This window comes from Oncorhynchus clarkii, chromosome 32 (genome assembly GCF_045791955.1).
Source record: "Oncorhynchus clarkii lewisi isolate Uvic-CL-2024 chromosome 32, UVic_Ocla_1.0, whole genome shotgun sequence".
Classification (NCBI taxonomy): Eukaryota; Metazoa; Chordata; class Actinopteri; order Salmoniformes; family Salmonidae; genus Oncorhynchus; species Oncorhynchus clarkii.
This window is the reverse complement of record NC_092178.1, coordinates 27326775-27346883: the sequence shown is the minus strand read 5'-3', so window position 1 is coordinate 27346883 and position 20109 is coordinate 27326775. Positions and strand designations below refer to the sequence as shown.

Here is a 20109-nt window from a genome sequence, read left to right as displayed (position 1 = left end):
CATAAATTGTAGACTTTTAATCTTTCCAACATGTCAACAGACACTTTACTTCAAATAAGTACAGAACATTTCACCGTGTTAACTTTCTCTTTGTCCATGGTTGATGTACATGTCAGAGCCTCTTCAGTGTGGATGGGGTATAGTATACATTTTCAAAAACAAAGACTGCACTTCCAGTTTGTGTTCTTCAATCTGTTGAACTATTTTGTCTTCATTCCGAGGCACAGCACATGGAACCACTGTTGGCATGCAAAACATTCAATCTAAAACAAAACAAAGCGTAACACGTTATAAATAATATAAAATTTCAATGCAGTATGACAAATTAGCCATACATTGTGTTATCATAAATTGTCTTACATGTTTTGACTGTTGTCAAAAGATTCTAAACATGTTAAATAAAATTGCTAACTGTGAAAGGACCACCAGAGGGCAGGCTTGGCTCACGGATAGTAGCCCAACAAGGCATGGGAGACAAGGTAACCAGAGGCAATTAAGCACAGCTGACGGTACTAATGACATATTCTCCTTCCCCTATAAGAGAGAGTATGGAACCAGCAGAGAGGGGGGAAAAACTATCTCTGGAAGATGGCCACCGAGACAAAGGAGCTATCCATGAAGAACCACTAAGACGGTGACAATCTCGTGACTTTTGTTATAGTTTAAAGATAATCGTATTGTGTTCCTGTTTCATCTGGAGAAGAAAATGTATGTTTTTCCTTGGGAGATTTTCATTGATTATGTTGGAATGTTTGTGTTGACCAAATGCCCTCAATAGAGAACTGTGTTCAATCAAGAGAACCTACTCCTGACTCGTTTATTCCACCTTTCCGCTTTAGAGTGACGCCCAATTACTTGGTCCGCTCACATAACCCAGTCAGTCTTTGGGCCACATGAAGCAGTTGTTGGCTTTGTTGAACTCTGAAATCATAGGCATGAACTGAACATATGGTTGTCCAACACAACTGCAGTCGTGGCCAAAAGTTTTGAGAATGACACAAATATTAATTTTCACAAAGTTTGCTGCTTCAGTGTCTTTAGATATTTTTGTCAGATGTTACTATGGAATACTGAAGTATAATTACAAGCATTTCATGTGTGTCAAAGGCTTTTATTGACAATTACATGTAGTTGATGCAAAGAGTCAATATTTGCAGTGTTGACCATTCTTTTTCAAGACCTCTGCAATCTGCCCTGGCATGCTGTCAATTAACTTCTGGGCCACATCCTGACTGATGGCAGCCCATTCTTGCATAATCAATGCTTGGAGTTGGTCAGAATTTGTGGGGTTTTGTTTGTCCACCAGCCTCTTGAGGATTTCCCACAAGTTCTCAATGGGATTAAGGTCTGGGGAGTTCCTTGGCCACTTAGTTATCACTTTTGCCTCATGGCAAGGAGCTCCATCATGCTGGAAAAGGCATTGTTTGCATTGGATGCTTTACTGTTGACATGACACAGGACTGATGGTAGCGCTCACCTTGTCTTCTCCGGACAAGCTTTTTTCCGGATGCCACAAGATTCATCAGAGAAAATGACTTCACCCCAGTCCTCAGCAGTCAAATCCCTGTACCTTTTGCAGAATATCAGTCTGTTCCTGATGTTTTTCCTGGAGAGAAGTGGCTTCTTTGCTGCCCTTCTTGACAATAGCCCATCCTCAAAGTTTTTGCCTCACTGTACGTGCAGATGCACTAACACCTGCCTGCTGCCATTCCTGAGCAAGTTCTGTACTGGTGGTGCCCCGATCCCGCAGCTGAATCAACTTTAGGCGATGTTCTTGGCGCTTGCTGGACTTTCTTGGGCGCCCTGAAGCCGCCTTCACAACAAAAGAACCCCTCTCCTTGATGTTTTTGATGATCCGATAAATTGTTGATTTAGGCGCAATCTAACTGGCAGCAATATCAGTGAAGCTCTTTTTGTGCAAAGCAATGATGACGGCACGTGTTTCCTTGCAGGTAACCATGGTTGACAGAGGAAGAACAGTGATTCCAAGCACCACCCTCCTTTTGAAGCTTCCAGTCTGTTATTCAGACTCAATCAGCATGAAAGAGTGATCTCCAGCCTTGTCCTCGTCAACACTCACTCACACCACACATCACTCACTCACACCTGTGTTAACGAGAGAATCACTGACATTATGTCAGCTGGTCCTTTCGGGCAGGGCTGAAATGCAGTGGAATTTTTTGGGGGGGTTTCAGTTCATTTGCATGGCAAAGAGGGACTTTGGAATTAATTGAAATGTATTTGATCACTCTTCATAAAATTCTGGAGTATATGCAAATTGCCATCATACAAACTGAGGCAGCATACTTTGTTAATTTATATTTGTGTCATTCTCAACTTTTGGCCACGACTGTACATAAAAATAAAGAATCTACTTTGAATTAAATGTCATTACATACCAGAGATTTTAGTATATCCTCAGCCATTTAATTTCAGTTGCTCCATGTGTTTTTGCGAAGGTTCTATATCAATTTAGGAGCGGATGTTGGGGATGTTCTGTGCAACTTTCTTGGCCATCCACACCAAAAAATTAAATATAGTTTTTGAACCAATTGTCACAACAGCTAACCATTCATTATTGAAAATGTAACTATCAAACCTGCATTCCAACAACCCTGCAGCTGAAGGTGTCCTGCTGCATGGTGTGAGTTATTTCCCCACCTTTCCACTTATGTCCACCCAGTTGTCTTTTCCGTGGCAGGATCTTCTCATTTTGAACAATTCTCTTTTTTTATGTAATCATAATGGAATTCTGATTAGTTATAGGCAAATGATTACACAGGCCAAAACTGTATGTTGATTTCCTTATCCCTATAATTGTCACACCCTGGCCATAGAGAGGCTTTTATTATCTAGTTTGGTTAGGCCAGGGTGTGACTAGGGTGGGCATTCTAGTTTCTTTATTTCTGTTTTCTATTTCTTTGTTTTTGGCCGAGTGTGGTTCCCAATCAGAGGCAGCTGTCTATTGTTGTCTCTGATTGGGAATCATACTTAGGCAGCCTTTTTCCCACCTGTGTTTTGTGGGTAGTTGTCTTCTGTATAGTTTATTTGCCTTACAGAACTGTTCGAGTGTTTTTGAGTAATAAATAATCATGAACACTTACCACGCTGCGCTTTGGTCCGATCCTCATTCTGACGAGAGACGTGACAACCTAGTAGAGGTAATGTCCTTTATGCCCTAATCTACACACAGCCTAAATTATAGGCACTGAACCATTTACAGGAGAAAAATAAAAGTATCATGTAGGACAGACATTAGACATTCCCACATACAGTATAGCCTGTACATAGAGGCATTTTTCAGCTGTGATTTTACCACTCAGAATCCAAAATGGATATGACAATGGGACCTGCACAGACCTAATACACCCTTACAACAATCTACTTTTTGATCTTCTTGGCCTCTTATTTGGAGAACTGCTACTATGTGTCAAGAAAAGAGCCCCAATTAGGGGTTAGTGTACTCCAGTAAAAAAAGGGGCTGGTTTAGATTAAAAACTATTGCCCTGTGTCCCCATTCATAGTGGCATGAGAGACTAATCAGTGGTACAATTGAGTTGGCACTTTATTGGCCCAAACACCCACAGACCCACAAGGTTGAGGTTAATCATGGACAGTAATTAGTATTTTTTATTTTTTTGCATTGACACATTGTTTCTTTTAACTGTCCAAGATTGGGATCCAAGTGTTAGGGAATATTTGTTCCCATAAATACAGTTGAAGTCAGAAGTTTACATATACTTAGGTTGGAGTCATTAAAACTTGTTTTTCAACCACTCCACAGATTTAACAAACTATAGTTTTGGCAAGTCGGTAAGGACATCTATTTTGTGGATGACACAAGTAATTTTTCAAAAAATTGTTTACAGACAATATCTTATAATTCACTGTATCACAATTCCAGAGGGTCAGATGATTACATACACAAAGTTGACTGTGCCTTTAAACAGCTTGGACAATTCCAGAAAATGATGTCATGGCTTTAGAAGCTTCTGAGAGGCTAATTTAAATGTTCAAGTCAATTGGAGGTGTAACTGTGGATGCATTTCAAGGCCTACCTTCAAACTCGGTGCCTCTGTGCTTGACATCTTGGGAAAATCAAAAGAAATCATCCAAGACCTCAGAAAAAAATTGTAGACCTCCACAAGTTTGGGTCATCCTTGGGAGCAATTTCCAAACGCCTGAAAGTACCACGTTCATCTGTACAAACAATAGTACGCAAGTATAAACACCATGGGACCATGCAGCCGTCATACCGCTCAGGAAGGAGATGCGTTCTGTCTCCTAGAGATGAATGTACTTTTGTGCGAAAGGTGCAATTCAATCCCAGAACAACAGCAAACGACCTTGTGAAGATGCTGCAGGAAACAGGCACAAATGTATCTATATCCACAGTAAAATGAGTCCTACATCGACATAACCTGAAAGGCCGCTCAGCAAGGAAGAAGCCACTGCTTCAAAACTGCATAAAAAGGCCAGACTACAGTTTGCAACTGCACATGGGGACAAAGATCGTACTTTTTGGAGAAATGTCCTCTGGTCTGATGAAACAAAAATAGAACTGTTTGGCCATTATGACCATTGTTATGTTTGGAAGAAAAGGGGGAGGCTTGCAAGCCGAAGAACACCATACCAACCGTGAAGCACGGGGGTGGCAGCATCATGTTGTGGGGGTGCTTTGCTGCAGGAGGGACTTGTGCACTTCACAAAATAGATGGCATCCTGAGGAAGGAAAATTGTGGATATATTGAAGCAACATCTCAAGACATCTGTCAGGAAGTTAAAGCCTGGATCTTGGGTCAAATGGGTCTTCCAAATGGACAATGACCTCAAGCATGCTTCCAAAGTTGTGAGAAAATGGCTTAAGGACAACAAAGTCAATGTATTGGAGTGGCCATCACAAAGCCCTGACTTCAATCCTATAGAGAATTTGTGCTGAAAAGGCGTGTGCGAGCAAGGAGGCCTACAAACTTGACTCAGTTACACCAGCTCTGTCAGGAGGAATGGGCCAAAATGTACCCAATTTATTGTGGGAAGTTTGTGGAAGGCAACCTGAAAAGTTTGACCCAGGTTAAACAATGTTATAGCAATGCTACCAAATACTAATTGAGTGTATGTAAACTTCTGACCCATTGGGATTGTGATGAAAGAAATAAAAGTTGAAATAAATAATTATCTCTACTATTATTCTGACATTTCACATTCTTAAAATAAAGTGGTGATCCTAACTGACCTAAGACAGGGAATTTTTACTAGGATTCAATGTCAGGAATTGTGAAAGTTTAAATGTATTTGGCTAAGGTGTATGTAAACTTCCAACTTCAACTGTACAAAGGAGGATGTCTGTCGTCATTCCTCTGGCACTTTAGTCAGACTGCCAGACTGTGTAAAAACTTTATGATGGGGCCAGGTCCCATTGAATAAGCACCATGGAGACCAATCAGGAGAGAATACATACAAATCAAGAGTGCCAATTGAAAGTCAAAGGGCGTGTCTGTGTCTTTTGGATTACACTCTCTTTACAGAGAACCCCTGTGGTTCAAGTCAAGAGCTACCCTTCCCCTTCCAGTCTGCTCTGCGCATGTCTGAAAGTGACCGAGCCAGCAGCCAAGAGAGGTTTTCACAGTATGTCATAAAAAAATATTACACTTACAAATGTAAAATGATAATATGTATTAGATCCAGTACAATGGAATAACTATAGTCAACTGACTATATAAGGGTAGTCAATTGCATGAGATGAAAATGGACAAACTAAATGGTGTGCAATGTGTAGGCCCGCTGAGTGTACATTCTGAACCTTGTTTGAAGTCAGTAGGTCACATGACCAAGGAGCTATTGAAATTCCCAAATGTAAATAAATAATTTAAATAGTGCGAGATGTAAATTGACAAAAAAAAGTCTGTGCAATGTGTGTCTATGCCATCGGGTTAGCGACAACCCGTTTTGAAAGCTTTAGGAGTAATGGTTAAATAGCTATTGAAATTTGAAAAATTTGATTTGTCTATGTGTTGACGGTCCCTAACTGCTGTTGGTGGACGTAAGGAAAACTACAGGCGAATATCCGTTGAATATCCAACTTGAAACTGCCTTTACCTCGGTACGATAACCATCTGTGTATGTTAACTTGCGCAAGCTGCATTTGAAGTTGCATGTGACTTCCATGTAAACAAACCCCTTTCTGCTGCTCAAATTCGCACACAGCTTTTTATTGAAGTGGCTGGAAAATGGGTCTATATTGTCGATCTATGTTGGTCTGTCTGACTGACTGTCTGGGCCAGTAGTGTCAGGTATGGTCACAAGGATGCTTTACATATTTTACATACTGACATACTGAAACAATACAAAAGGGGTCACCAGCTTCTGTTTCGGTGAGAAGCTGAGGGATGATGCCTCGAGAAATGTAACCACTCTCAAATTCACAGACTATGGATGCAACGACTGACCATCCATGATATCAAAAGGATAGTTTTAACCATGTTTTGAGGCTATAATGTGTTTGTTACGTTTACGTTGTTTACAAACATTGGAGTAAAACAAGTTCTGATGAGGTATGACAGTTAAACTACACTAAGCTTATGAGGCATTTATAAGTTATTTTCCTTAAGAATCTATTTTTTAAGTCCAAAAATGAATGTAGAAACTAAGGATTCTAGCTGTGATGTATTTGCATATGTACATTATGTTCTCTCCTGATTGGTGAATGAATAGATAAATGGAAGGAGCCTGACAGCTGCTGTGGAAGCGGTGGTTGTGGTTGTGGTAATTACAGGTCAGCAACCCTTGTGGAAAACCAGAATAACTTTGTAACCCTGTGCGGTAACATTTCTTGTGTTGTGTCATTTTTATACTCACAGTCTCATTGTGAACTTGTGGAGGGAATACTCATTATGACTGTAAAGGTTGTTGGTTTGATGTCAGTTTGCAAATGTCAGAGTTTGATGGAAATCATGCCATTGATGTATTCAACATGGTGTCAGTACAGTGCAGGGATATAAGGTACTTTTTATGGGTCAAGGATTTTACTTAACAGAAATGGTAAATTCATGTTTTACTTGAAGGTGGTCTTATTCTCCTGAGTGGAATGCACTTTTTACTTCTGTTTGCTTTTGTGATCAAATGTTTTTCAAAATCAAGTAAAGTTTTTATTTCCTTTAAAAATGGTCTTATTCCTTTGATGGTTTTATTTTAATTTTATTTGTACTTAGATATGTTCCATTTTTTTTCCCACCCTGGTTTTCTTCTTCTTTTTAGCGTGTAGATATGTTCACGTGAAAAAGAAAGATTCATTTGATTTAGTTTTAACTCATCCTCATTCTTTCCGGGATTATATCTGAGAGTATGAGTGTGTCTTAAATGTCTGCTAAATTAATCAAATATAAGAATTTCAACGTTTGCCTTGACAAACACTTTGTCCACCACCACCTTGGAGGATGGGTATGGAAGATGGGGTGTGTGTGGATGAGGATGGGGGCTTGACGGTGAGGGATTAGACCTTGGATAAGACCCTTCAGACTTTTACGACTCTTGGAACTCTTCACAGAGGAAGCTACGCATAACCTTCGAAAAACAAACACTTCCTTAGATAAGCGTCTGTTCTTTTTGTAACGATGGACCCATTGAAACAAAAGCTCACACCTTGCTTTTCTGTGGGTTTTACAACGACATTCTGTTTCAGCAACTATCCAGCCTTAATGAAAATGTTAACATTCTAGATTAAAATAATAATTTGTGTGAAATCTTATCAGATAGCAATAATGTAAATGCCTGTGCCAAAGCCTGCCACCTTGTCATTCAGCAGAGACGCTTTTTTGTATGTGCCTAAATGTCATTTTATATACTGTACTTAATTTTTGTTTATGCATACATGTGTACAGATGACGTAATGTATAATAATTTATATAGATTATGCAATATGTTATAGATTACTCATATAATAATACTAGGGTCTGTCTGCATGAACGTTCTGATTTGCCTGGTTCAGTTCCCTTGCTCCTGCAGCCAGTCAGAGTCATATGGGGAGCATCATCTAGCTACAATTCTCTGACTAAACTACTGAATTATCATGCCATATCTTTTTCTGCTTTCTATCCAATTCCTAGTACACCACCATACATTCCTCCATGATTGCTGTGTACTGTAAATTGAGCATTTCTCTCTGGCCAAGTAATCGTTCTCAAGCTGATAAAGTAAAAGATGTTGCTTGTACTCCGAGTGATGTGAGAGCTGTAGGTCTTAACTGTGCATGTGTATTTGTCCAAATCTGATCTCTGTTTTGCAGGAAACCAACCTATTCTAATAAAGTTTAAGAAACATTTCAATTTGTTTAGCAGCTTTTTGACTCATTATTTGAATCGTGCCATTCCGGACATCTTAACGGCAGAATGAAGCGCTTTTCACAATTAATGGAAACACTCAGGAAGTGGATACATTATTACCCAGCGTCCCCATTGCGTGTGTATATGGAAACGATATTTGATTATTTTCCACAATTCAACCAAAAACATCAGCACAGGGATCATCTACCTAGTGTTCGTGAGTGGATAGCCAGGTGACCAGACCGTAATTACAACTAATTTGTAGACTGCAAACTGACCACAAGAAGCTCAAAAATATATATTTGACTAAAACATAATACTTGCAAAACTTTGCTTACATATATCTCTCTATAATATATGGGAATACTTTGGAATAGATTTACAAAATGAAAATCACTTGGAGCTGATTTGCTGGTGTTTTTACAGTATTTTATGTCCAACAATCTGTTGTTTGTTATGAACATTTAGGAGGATGTACTCTTCTTTAATTAAAGAACTGTAACACAAATCTGCTCGTAGGTTCTCAACGGTCACCTACGTACGGGTGGTCGTTGACCAGCTCCATTATTCAGAGAATTAATTGATATTAAATGAAGATGATTGTTTGAAGAACTGACTGTCTCTCTCACTTGGTTAGAATTTCCACAACACATAGTCAAATTGCTGCAAGGAAACCACTACTTAAGGACACCAAAGAAGAGACTTGCTTGGGCCAAGAAACACGAGCAATGGACATTAGATCGGTGGAAATCTGTCCTCTGGTCTGATGAGTCCAAATTTGAGATTTTTGGTTCCAACCGCCGTGTCTTTGTGAGACACAGAGTAGTTGAACGAATGATCTCCACATGTGTGGTTCCCACCGTGAAGCATGGAGGAGGAGGTGTGATGGTGTGGGAGTGCTTTGCTGGTGACACTGTCAGTGATTCATTTAGAATTCAAGGCACACTTAACCAGCCTGGCTACCACTGCATTCTGCAGCGATACTCGATCCCATCTGGTTTGGGATTAGTGAGGCTATCATTTGTTTTTCAACAGAACATTGACCCAGCACACCTCCAGTCTGTGTAAGGGCTATTTGATCAAGAAGGAGAGTGATGGAGTTCTGCATCAGATGACCTGGCTTCCACAATCACCCGACCTCAACCCAGTTGAGATGGTTTGGGATGAGTTGGACCGTAGAGTGAAGGAAAAGCAGACAACAAGTGCTTAGCATATGTGGAAACTCCTTCAAGACTGTTGGAAAAGCATTCCAGGTTCATTCCTCATGAAGCTGGTTGAGAGAACACCAATAGTGTGCAAAGCTGTCATCAAGGCAAAGGGTGGCTACTTTGAAGAATCTCAAATATAAAATATATTTTGATTTAATACTTTTTGGCTTACTACATGATTCCATATGTGTTATTTCATAGTTTGATGGCTTCACTATTATTCTACAATGTAGAACATTGTAACAATAAAGAAAAATCTTTGAAAGTCCTCGTTGAAAAGTAGTTATGAGCTCAGAATAAAATGATGTATCATGCATGGAATTTCAGACTTTGGACACTACATGCAATACGTTGGACACTACATGCAATACGTTGTATTGTAGATTTGCAGTTTAATTTATCAACTTTGTCTACCAAATTTGACCACTGAGTAGCCATAGAGCCATTGAGTTGCTGAAAGTAATTTCTTGCTATTTGCTGAGCCCACTATAAGCTTCTGTGTTTGTGTGCTGCTTCAGAGCTGCTACTGCCTGTCTTGTTTGGCACACAACATTTTCATCTCTGTGTATTTTGTTCTGTGAAAGTATAAAAGTTGAGACAGTAATGACATCCCTCTTTATTGAGCACCCTGTCTCGCTGCCTTCTTCTAGAGATGTACTGCCGTTTATCCCATCCATGACATTAGAGGGCCACCATGTGGCCGTGTGATGGATTGCACTACAGTCCTGATTGATTCTGAGAATCCTGTCTGTTTGCATTCTTATTTTTTATATGATTTACAGTTATGTTCATCATTTGCTGATGTTTTTTATTTCCATTGTATTTTCGTTTAATTATAAACCGTAATTGTGGATTACCAATAATAGACTACTGTTCTTACTATTTTTAATTGCAGACATGTTGGGAACCGTTGCTGTGAATCCTGGTGCTGCCAACCCAGTCCTTGGCTGTGTCAATAAGTAAAAGCAGAGAACAAGTGAGGACTACAGAGATGAACCCGTGGTAAAAACGGGAATGTAATACAAATACTGTATACATAAAATATAAATGACTAGGGAAAAGCAAAGTAAGTTATAAGATACATTTTATAAAATGTCTACAGTTCCGTCCACCCTCATCTTCTCTGGCAGGCTGTTCCAGAGGCTGGGGCAGGCCCCCAGTGTCCGGTCTGGAAGTGTCCGGTCTGGAAGTCCTGAAGTTACTAGCTCTGCTGGTATAGCAACCTAGCGGTGCCATAGTCATGGGAAGTAGGGGTGACGAGAGTGCTGCAGCGCCCCTTATAAATCACAAATTACATATTTTTTCCCCCACCAAATTAGTGCACTAGGCCTTTATTACTCCTGTATGAGTGAAGAAAAACTTGTCAGCAGAACAGTGCCAAAAGCCTTGGTCTGCCCTAAAAATCCTACGTAAATCACGATCGCCAGAACGGCCACAACCTTAGACGCCTGCTTTGGTCTCTAAAATGTGTTTTATTATGATCAAGTTCGACCCCCATGGTCAATTCTATAAAAGTTCAATACAAATCGAGATATTTGTATTTAATATTTAATTAAATAGTGATCCATTCTGACTACACATTTGACGGTCACACAGGACCACGTGCTGATACAGACCAATCACGAGCCGGTAAGCTATGACGGAGGCTCCAGGTTGACTCTCTAAGGCAGGATGAAAACAACTACATTGACCATGATCCTTTGCTCGTTTCGGACACTTTCACCATGATCCTTTGCAATTTTTGGGGGTGCCATTCAGCCGCATTCAGCAATATGGCATGCTTCAAATTCTAAAACTTCCGGCTTCATGCTCCATCTGGAGTTTTCCATAGGAAAACATTAGCGCTATCACTGCTAATGGTTTTAATGTCTTTGGACTGGGGACATAAAAACTGAAAGCTGTCTCTCCATGCCTCTTGGTCCTAGGCTTTGGGATAGTTAAAAAGCCAGTGCCACAGGACCTGAAGGACCTACTGGGTACATGCTTATATATATATGAATGTGGACACCTCTTCAAATAAGTGAATTCGGCTATTTCAGCCATACCATTGCTGACAGGTGTATAAAATAGAGCACACAGGCATGCAATCTCCATAGACAAACATTGGCAGTAGAATGGCCTTACTGAAGAGGTCAGTGACTTTCAACGTGGCACCATCATAGAATGCCACCTTTCCAACAAGTCAGTTCATCAAATTTCTGCCCTGCTAGAGCTGCCCCAGTCAACTGTAAGTGCTGCTATTGTGAAGTGGAAAACATCTAGGAGGAACAACAGCTCAGCAGCAAAGTGATAAGCCACACAAGCTCATTGAACAGGACCGCCAAGTGCTGACAATTGTCTGTCCTCAGTTGCAACACTCGCTACTGAATTTCATACTGCCTCTGGAAGCAACATCAGCACAAGAACTGTTCATTGGGAGCTTCATGAAAAGGGTTTTCATGGCCGAGTAACCACACAGATAACCATGCTCAATGCCGAATGTCGGCTGGAGTGGTGTAATGCTCGCTGCTATTGGACTCTGGAGCAGTGGAAACGCTTTCTCTGGGGAGATGAATCACACTTCACAATCTGGCAGTCCGATGGATAATCTGCCAGGAGAACGCTACCTTCCCAAATGCATAGTATCAACTGTAAAGTTTGGTGGAGGAGGAATAATGGTCTGGGGCTGTTTTTCATGGTTTGGGCTCCTTTGTTCCAATGAAGGGAAATCTTAACGCTGCAGCATACGTGATACTCTAGACTATTCCGTGCTTCCAACTTTGTGGCAACAGTTTGGGGAAGGCCCTTTCTTGTTTCAGCATGACAATGCCCTGTGAACAAAGCGAGATCCATACAGAAATGGTTTGTCGACATCGATGTGGAAGAACTTGACTGGCCTGCACAGAGCCCTGATCTCAACCCCATTGAAGACCTTTGGGATGAATTGGAATGCCGACTATGAGCCAGGCCTAATCGCCCAACATCAGTGCCCAACCTCACTAGGAGCTGCTGCGCCTTCTTCACCACGCTGTCTGTGTGGGTGGACCATTTCAGTTTGTCCGTGATGTGTATGCCGAGGAACTTAAACCTTTCCACCTTCTCCACTACTGTCCCATTGATGTGGATCGGGGGCTGCTCCCTCTGCTGTTTCCTGAAGTCCACGATCATCTCCTTTGTTTTGTTGACATTGAGTGTGAGGTTATTTTCCTGACACCACACTCCGAGGGCCCTCACCTCCTCCCTGTAGGCCGTCTCGTCGTTGTTGGTAATCAAGCCTACCACTGTAGTGTCGTCTGCAAACTTGATGATTGAGTTGGAGGCGAGCATGGTCACGCAGTCATGGGTGAACGGAGTACAGGAGAGGGCTGAGAACTCACCCTTGTGGGGCCCCAGTGTTGAGGTTCAGCGGGGTGGAGATGTTGTTACCTACCTTCACCACCTGGGGTGGCCCGTCAGGAAGTCCAGGACCCAGTTGCACAGTGTGGGGTCGAGACCCAGGGTCTCGAGTTTGATGACGAGTTTCGAGGGTACTATGGTGTTAAATGCTGAGCTGTAGTCGATGAACAGCATTCTTACATAGGTATTCCTCTTGTCCAGATGGGTTAGGGCAGTGTTCAGTGTGATTGCGTCATCTGTGGACCTATTGGGGCGGTAAGCAAATTGGAGTGTGTCTAGGGTGTTAGGTAGGGTAGAGGTGATATGGTCCTTGACTTGTCTCTCAAAGCACTTCATGATGACGGGAGTGAGTGTTACGGGGAGATAGTCATTTAGCTCAGTTACCTTAGCTTTCTTGGGAACAGAAACAATGGTGGCCCTCTTGAAGCATGTGGGAACAGCAGACGGGGATAAGAATTGATTGAATATGTCCGTAAACACACCAGCCAGCTGGTCTGCACATGCTACCTTTAAAGCATGTATGTCATGTATTGGGGTGCACGGTCGTTAAGTGATGTAAAAATCTATTCTAAAACTCAGACAACCAATGCAGAGGATTTAATATGGGTGTATTGTGTGCTCTCCATCTGGTCTTGGTCAGTGCCCGTGCTGCTGCATTCTGTATGTTTTGCAGTTGACCAATGGTCAAATCCTTTAAAGTTGTGTATTGGCTGCATAGCCGTGCTTTCTGTTAACCCTGCCAAGGGGTAACATATATAAACTGAACAGAACCGGAGCCAATATTGAACCTTGTGAAACACCACACGTGATATCTATTTACTCTGAGTTACAAAAGACTCTTGACCGGTTAAATAGGTCCTAAACCAGTTAAGGACTGGAGAAGTCTGTCCAGAAGGACATCATGGTCAACAGTATCAAATGCTGCACTCAAATCCAAGACAAGGAAGAGCTTTTTGACGTCTATGTTGATCTTAAAATATGCCACAAAAGCATCTCTGAGCTATGGGGGTCACAAAATCCAGATTAGAAATTCAAAAAAATACAATTGGGACTTTAAAATTATGTAGCTGTTTGAAAACCAATTTCTCCAGAATCGAGAAGGCAGGTAGAAGACTTTAGGTGTGATATTAATATTAAGTATTATTTTTATCCAACCAGTTTGTAGTAACAAGCTTGACGTCGTCATTACGTGCTATTAATATGGGACCAAATGGTAAATGTTTGATTACTTTCATAGACTATAAGTGAATTTGTCCAAATACTTATGACTTCTTCAAATGGAGGGACTAGATACATAAAGTGGGGGAGAACCGGGGCGTAAGTAACACTTATTTACTCAGAGATTGTTAGAGCTAAAGCCACCATATTTTATTATAAACAACTTATACATGTCCTCTAGCAACTGTAATTTCATTTCTAGGTTATTAAAGGACTTCAAATGAAATAGACAGAGAACAGAACTACTGCAACGTTACTTTTGTACCTGCTGTGGGCCAAAGTAACACAGGCTTGGGTTGGAAGTCTGGCGAGAAGTGCACAATATCTGTCACTTCTGTGCCCTACCAATGTTACTTCCGCCCCACCCCTCTCTCCTGTACCTTCTCCTTGGTTAGCATCCAAGACTAGCTGTCAATATATTTTCAACCTATGCTGTAATTTAGTCACTAGATCGGTTAAGAAAATAACATATGTTTAGAACCTTAAAAAAATGAGCACAACATTTATTTTTACTTTCCCTCACTCAAAACAACTTTTGTTGATAACTTGTTGAAATGTTGCAGGTCTTCTGCATTAGACACTTGCGCGTATCGTTAAATCATTCTAGCGTCTGTATTATTTGAGAAAATGTCTTAGATGGTATACAGCTACAAACAGAATTTACTTTTCATAGTAGGAGAGGAGAACTTACGCAGTGGGTTAGGATACTTAATGTAGCAGGTTAGGATAATTAGGTTAAGGTTAAAACAATGGTTAGGTTTAGGGTTAGTTAAAATGCTCAAATTCTCTGCGAAACTAACATTTTGACGATTTATGCCTCACTTCCGTCTGTAGTTGTTTGTATACCATGTAGCCACAATCCGGTTCTTCCCTTCTTTTTATTCTTAACGGGAAAACCGATATGTATGAAAATACCCTCAGATAAAAGGTGACATTTTGTACTGTCGCCTCATATGAAACATTTGATCTCAAATCCAAAATGCTGGAGCAGAGCGCCAAATTTAAACATTTAGCTTCACTGTCCAAATAAATAAAGAGGGAAGTGTAGTGATTTTTTTATTGAGAGAATGGGTTGGTAGTGATGAGGTAAAATGGGTTATTATTGAAACTATAATTCCTAAATTGAGAAATGAAGCCGATTTCAATAATCAGACACAAAACAAACATGCTAAGGGATGTATGATTGGAAACTGATTTCTGTGAAAATGAATAGACAACAAATTACAATAGAGACCACAGGACCAGTTTACAAGTTTTAATGATGTTCCAGATTACTACTGTCTGTCTTTGCATGTCAACAACATTGGTCTTGGCACAAATTCAAATGACTTAAACAGAAGGTTTGTCTGGTTCCAATTCTTGGTGGACTGGTTTTGGCTTCTTGTAATTGTGTTGATTCGGTCCAAAAGGGTCAGGTTGTTGAAAAAGAGATGCTTTATTGGCTGAGTGCCTTGGTCTGGTCCATCACCTTGCGGAAGAGGTCTTCTATCTGAGCCTGGACGTTGTCGACCAGAGGCTTGAGCTGAGCCTGCATGTTCTCAGCCAGGGGCTTCAGCTGGGCCTGCATGTCATCGGCCAGTGGTGCCAGCTTGGCCTGGATCTGCTGCAGCTGGGCCTTCCCATCCTCTAAGAAGGTCCTGTTCGGAAGGGAGTGGGTGATTAGTGGTCTGAATACAATATAAACTAAGGTAGTGCCAAACATATTATTGAAAAATAGGATCAAAACACATTGCTTGTTAATGCTTTTGCAGGCCATTGGCCTTTTTTCATCTAATTTTTGTGTATATTATTTTTGACCCTACATCCATTATTTTGCATTGCTTTTGGCTGCTCCCTTCATTGTTTCTTTGTTGTAAATTATAAGGCAGTAGAATGAGGATGACTTGTGTTTTTTCTTCAACTTTTTATTTAGGACTTGGTTGGAAGGGCTGGTTCTTCAAAAGTGTATCAAATAATGTAATAGTTAAAAAAAAATGTCACTCACTCTGACTGGATCTTCTGCACCAGTTCCTGAGTGGTGGAGGTCAGCTGAGCTGACAGATCCTGGAAGTACTGTGTCAGTTTCTCAGCCTCGGGGCACTGTGCTGCTTGGCTTCCTAGGGGTAGCCAGAGGGTAACGTCATTAACAGAGGCCCACATTGTACACAAACCATTTATGCCCATACAGCATACAACAACACATACAAGACCCTCTACACATACAGCCGTTAAAAATAAATCCACCAACTCTGGAATATAACATTTCCATATCAAGCATATCTCTCACTGTTATTATATTATATATTGCACATATGTGAAATGCAGTTATAGAACCACATACAGAATGAAATATATGTGATTTTTAAATTCTTTTTTTTTAGCCGCGATTGTGTATTTAATTCCGAATGCTACCACAGGGGAGAAACTAAAGACAGAGTGAACCTTTCAGATATGAAAAACTTTCTCTTACCATGTGCCAGAGCAAGCACAACAACCAGGGCGGCAAGAGAGAACTTCATGGCTGTTGAGTAGGGCACCTAAGGAGAGAAGAGAGTGGTAGAATTAGCTTGACCTCATAGGTCTGTGGAGGCGTGGTTTGATCACTGGATGGCAGTGATGTAAATGAACTAAGTAAAATGACTTTGAAGTACTACTTAAGTCATTTTTTGCTGCATCTGTACTTTACTATTTATATTTTTGACTACTTTTACTTTTACTCCACTACATTCCTAAAGAAAATATGTTTTTTTTAATCCCATACAATTTTCCTGGCACACCAGAGTACTTGTTACATTTTGAATGGTCAGGCAGGACAGCAATGTGATCCAATTCAGCGTTGTCATCACTAGTGCCTCTGATCAGGCGGGCTCACTAAAGACATGCTGCGTTTGTAAATTATGTCTGAGTGTGGGAGTGTGCCCCTGACTATCCTTAAATTAAAACAATAACATTGTGCAGTCTGGTTTGCTTAATATAAGGAATTTGATGTAGGTCTGTCGCATGTACTTTTTACTTTTACTCAAATATGACAAATTATTACTTTTTCCATCACTATACTTAAGTACATTTAAAACCCAATACTTCTAAACTTTTACTTAAGGTTCTTTTACTGGGTGACTTTCACTTTTACTTGAGTAATTTTCTATTAAGGTATCTTTCCTTTTACTCAAGTATGACATTTGAGTACTTTTTCCACCACTGCCGAATGGAAGGATGGCGGTCTCTAAAGCATTTTGTAGTTTCAAGGTTTTTCTCTTGGCATAACAAACAAGTGCACTCGGTGGCAGGTTTGAGATCAGTTCAATTTAACTCAGTTAATTCAAGAAGATTTAAAATCAGCAAGATTTCATATCATAATAAATTGTCTGAATAGTAATGTAGTTCGCCAAATGCCCATTACCCCGACTCCCTAGGAAATTGCATGTTCTGACTGTCTGAGCAAATTTGGAATTGAATTAGACATGGACTCTGTTTTGATTTACATCTTAATTTGCCTTTCTGAAATCCCTGAGAAGAATCATCTTGATTCACATCGACAGTTTACCTCTTGGAAAACAGTAATGAAACATCTATCGAGCACTCTAAAGATCACTCTCTAAACTACTGCTCATAGCAATACTGCTTAAATGAGCAGCTTACAATGTGGTTGGGAAGGAATGTCCCTCTATAATTGAATGCCCATTTTTGCAGACACCTGACTCACTACTAAACAACATATTGCAAGAAAAACAAACGTTTTACCGCATCAAGCATAAGATTTCCTTGGCAGAGAAAGAAACGGGACCACTCACCTGAGTTGCAGGACAGTTTAAATCGAATGGTATCTTTCGTTGGGCCTCCCAAACGTCTTATAGTCCTTCAGAAATGATAAGGCCCACCTCAGACGCAGACCCATTGGCAGCGTAGGTTGAAGTACAGGACTATCATTGGATGTTTGTGCTAGCATGTGACTGCAGGCTGACCCTTGCTGCTCAGCTTGCCACCAAGGCAATCCACTCTAAAGTCCAAGAGTTCCCCTCCTGCGAAGGAGTGCTGATTGCTGAAACGCAGTAGGTGTCTTGTCAAAGCATCGGATTAAAGAAAACATACACAGGACATTTCATCACAAGAAACAACAAAACAGAGAGAATGACAACCAAGCTGTTAAAACACAACAAGAATTGCAAAAGTATGGAAACATGGCAGCCACAGTACTGTCCAGGGGTCAGCCTGAAGATGACTGTTCAGCTGTTTCAGACTGTACGTGTGAATCACATGTTAACTGTTTATGTTTGCTGTTCTAATTCTTGTGTGTGTATTTGTTTAAAACAGGTCATCTATGAATACACAGATTCATTTTCTAAATGTTCCCATATTGAATAAATCCAAGTTAATCTATCAATATTACTTAGTTCCAAGCCATGGAATATATTAGTCAATTTCCATGACATAAGAAAGAAATAAAACATTTCTAGAAATGGTGTGCAGCATAAGATGAGATATAGAAAGTGTGTTACCTTCTATCTAATATGGAGGATGACATTTGGGGATGACTGGAGAAAATGTACCTACAATAGAGACTTTGCAGGGTAAAATATGACCTATGACCTAACTGAAACATTACTGAATTGAAGTCCCAGAAACTTAAGTTCTGTACGATTATATACTTACAATACATACTATTGTGTACTCAATATTTGTCTCATTTTACACTTGGTGAGGATTGTCATAATTGGGTACAAATGTTGAGTATAACATCATCAAGAATTTCAAACTGAAACTACATGTAGTTTTTACAATATACATACAGTGCCTTGCGAAAGTATTCGGCCCCCTTGAACTTTGCGACCTTTTTCCACATTTCAGGCTTCAAACATAAAGATATAAAACTGTATTTTTTTGTGAAGAATCAACAACAAGTGGGACACACACAATCATGAAGTGGAACGACATTTATTGGATATTTCAAACTTTTTTAACAAATAAAAAACTGAAAAATTGGGCGTGCAAAATTATTCAGCCCCTTTACTTTCAGTGCAGCAAACTCTCTCCAGAAGTTCAGTGAGGATCTCTGAATGATCATGAAGAACAAGGAACATACCAGGCAGGTCCGAGATACTGTTGTGAAGAAGTTTAAAGCCGGATTTGGATACAAAAATATTTCCCAAGCTTTAAACATCCCAAGGAGCACTGTGCAAGCGATAATATTGAAATGGAAGGAGTATCAGACCACTGCAAATCTACCAAGATCTGGCCGTCCCTCTAAACTTTCAGCTCATACAAGGAGAAGACTGATTAGAGATGCAGCCAAGAGGCCCATGATCACTCTGGATGAACTGCAGAGATCTACAGCTGAGGTGGGAGACTCTGTCCATAGGACAACAATCAGTCGTATATTGCACAAATCTGGCCTTTATGGAAGAGTGGCAAGAAGGAAGCCATTTCTTAAAGATATCCATAAAAAGTGTTGTTTAAAGTTTGCCACAAGCCACCTGGGAGACACACCAAACATGTGGAAGAAGGTGCTCTGGTCAGATGAAACCAAAATTGAACTTTTTGGCAACAATGCAAAACGTTATGTTTGGCGTAAAAGCAACACAGCTGAACACACCATCCCCACTGTCAAACATGGTGGTGGCAGCATCATGGTTTGGGCCTGCTTTTCTTCAGCAGGGACAGGGAAGATGGTTAAAATTGATGGGAAGATGGATGGAGCCAAATACAGGACCATTCTGGAAGAAAACCTGATGGAGTCTGCAAAAGACCTGAGACTGGGACGGAGATTTGTCTTCCAACAAGACAATGATCCAAAACATAAAGCAAAATCTACAATGGAATGGTTCAAAAATAAACATATCCAGGTGTTAGAATGGCCAAGTCAAAGTCCAGACCTGAATCCAATCGAGACTCTGTGGAAAGAACTGAAAACTGCTGTTCACAAATGCTCTCCATCTAACCTCACTGAGCTCGAGCTGTTTTGCAAGGAGGAATGGGAAAAAAATTCAGTCTCTCGATGTGCAAAACTGATAGAG

The 20109-nt window shown here is 40.4% G+C and overlaps 1 protein-coding gene across 1 annotated transcript; it reads right to left on the bottom strand.

The window, feature by feature from the left end:
• Nucleotides 1-15515: 15515 nt before the first annotated feature.
• Nucleotides 15516-17922, bottom strand: LOC139392387 (type-4 ice-structuring protein-like). Its single transcript, XM_071140346.1, has 4 exons — nt 17890-17922; nt 16569-16635; nt 16104-16215; nt 15516-15756 (listed from the first exon to the last, which is right to left on the bottom strand). Exons 2-4 carry the CDS (start codon nt 16615-16617, stop codon nt 15555-15557), a joined length of 363 nt encoding a protein of 120 aa, XP_070996447.1. The 5' UTR covers nt 16618-16635; nt 17890-17922; the 3' UTR covers nt 15516-15554.
• Between the last annotated feature and the right edge of the window lie 2187 nt (nt 17923-20109).

Coding starts and splice junctions, on each gene's coding strand:
- LOC139392387 (XM_071140346.1), bottom strand. CDS start 16,617: ATGAAGTTCTCTCTTGCCGCCCTGGTTGTTGTGCTTGCTCTGGCACAT. Junction 16,216..16,568: donor TGTGCTTGCTCTGGCACATG/GTAAGAGAAAGT, acceptor GGCTACCCCTAG/GAAGCCAAGCAGCACAGTGC. Junction 15,757..16,103: donor GTGCAGAAGATCCAGTCAGA/GTGAGTGACATT, acceptor CCTTCCGAACAG/GACCTTCTTAGAGGATGGGA.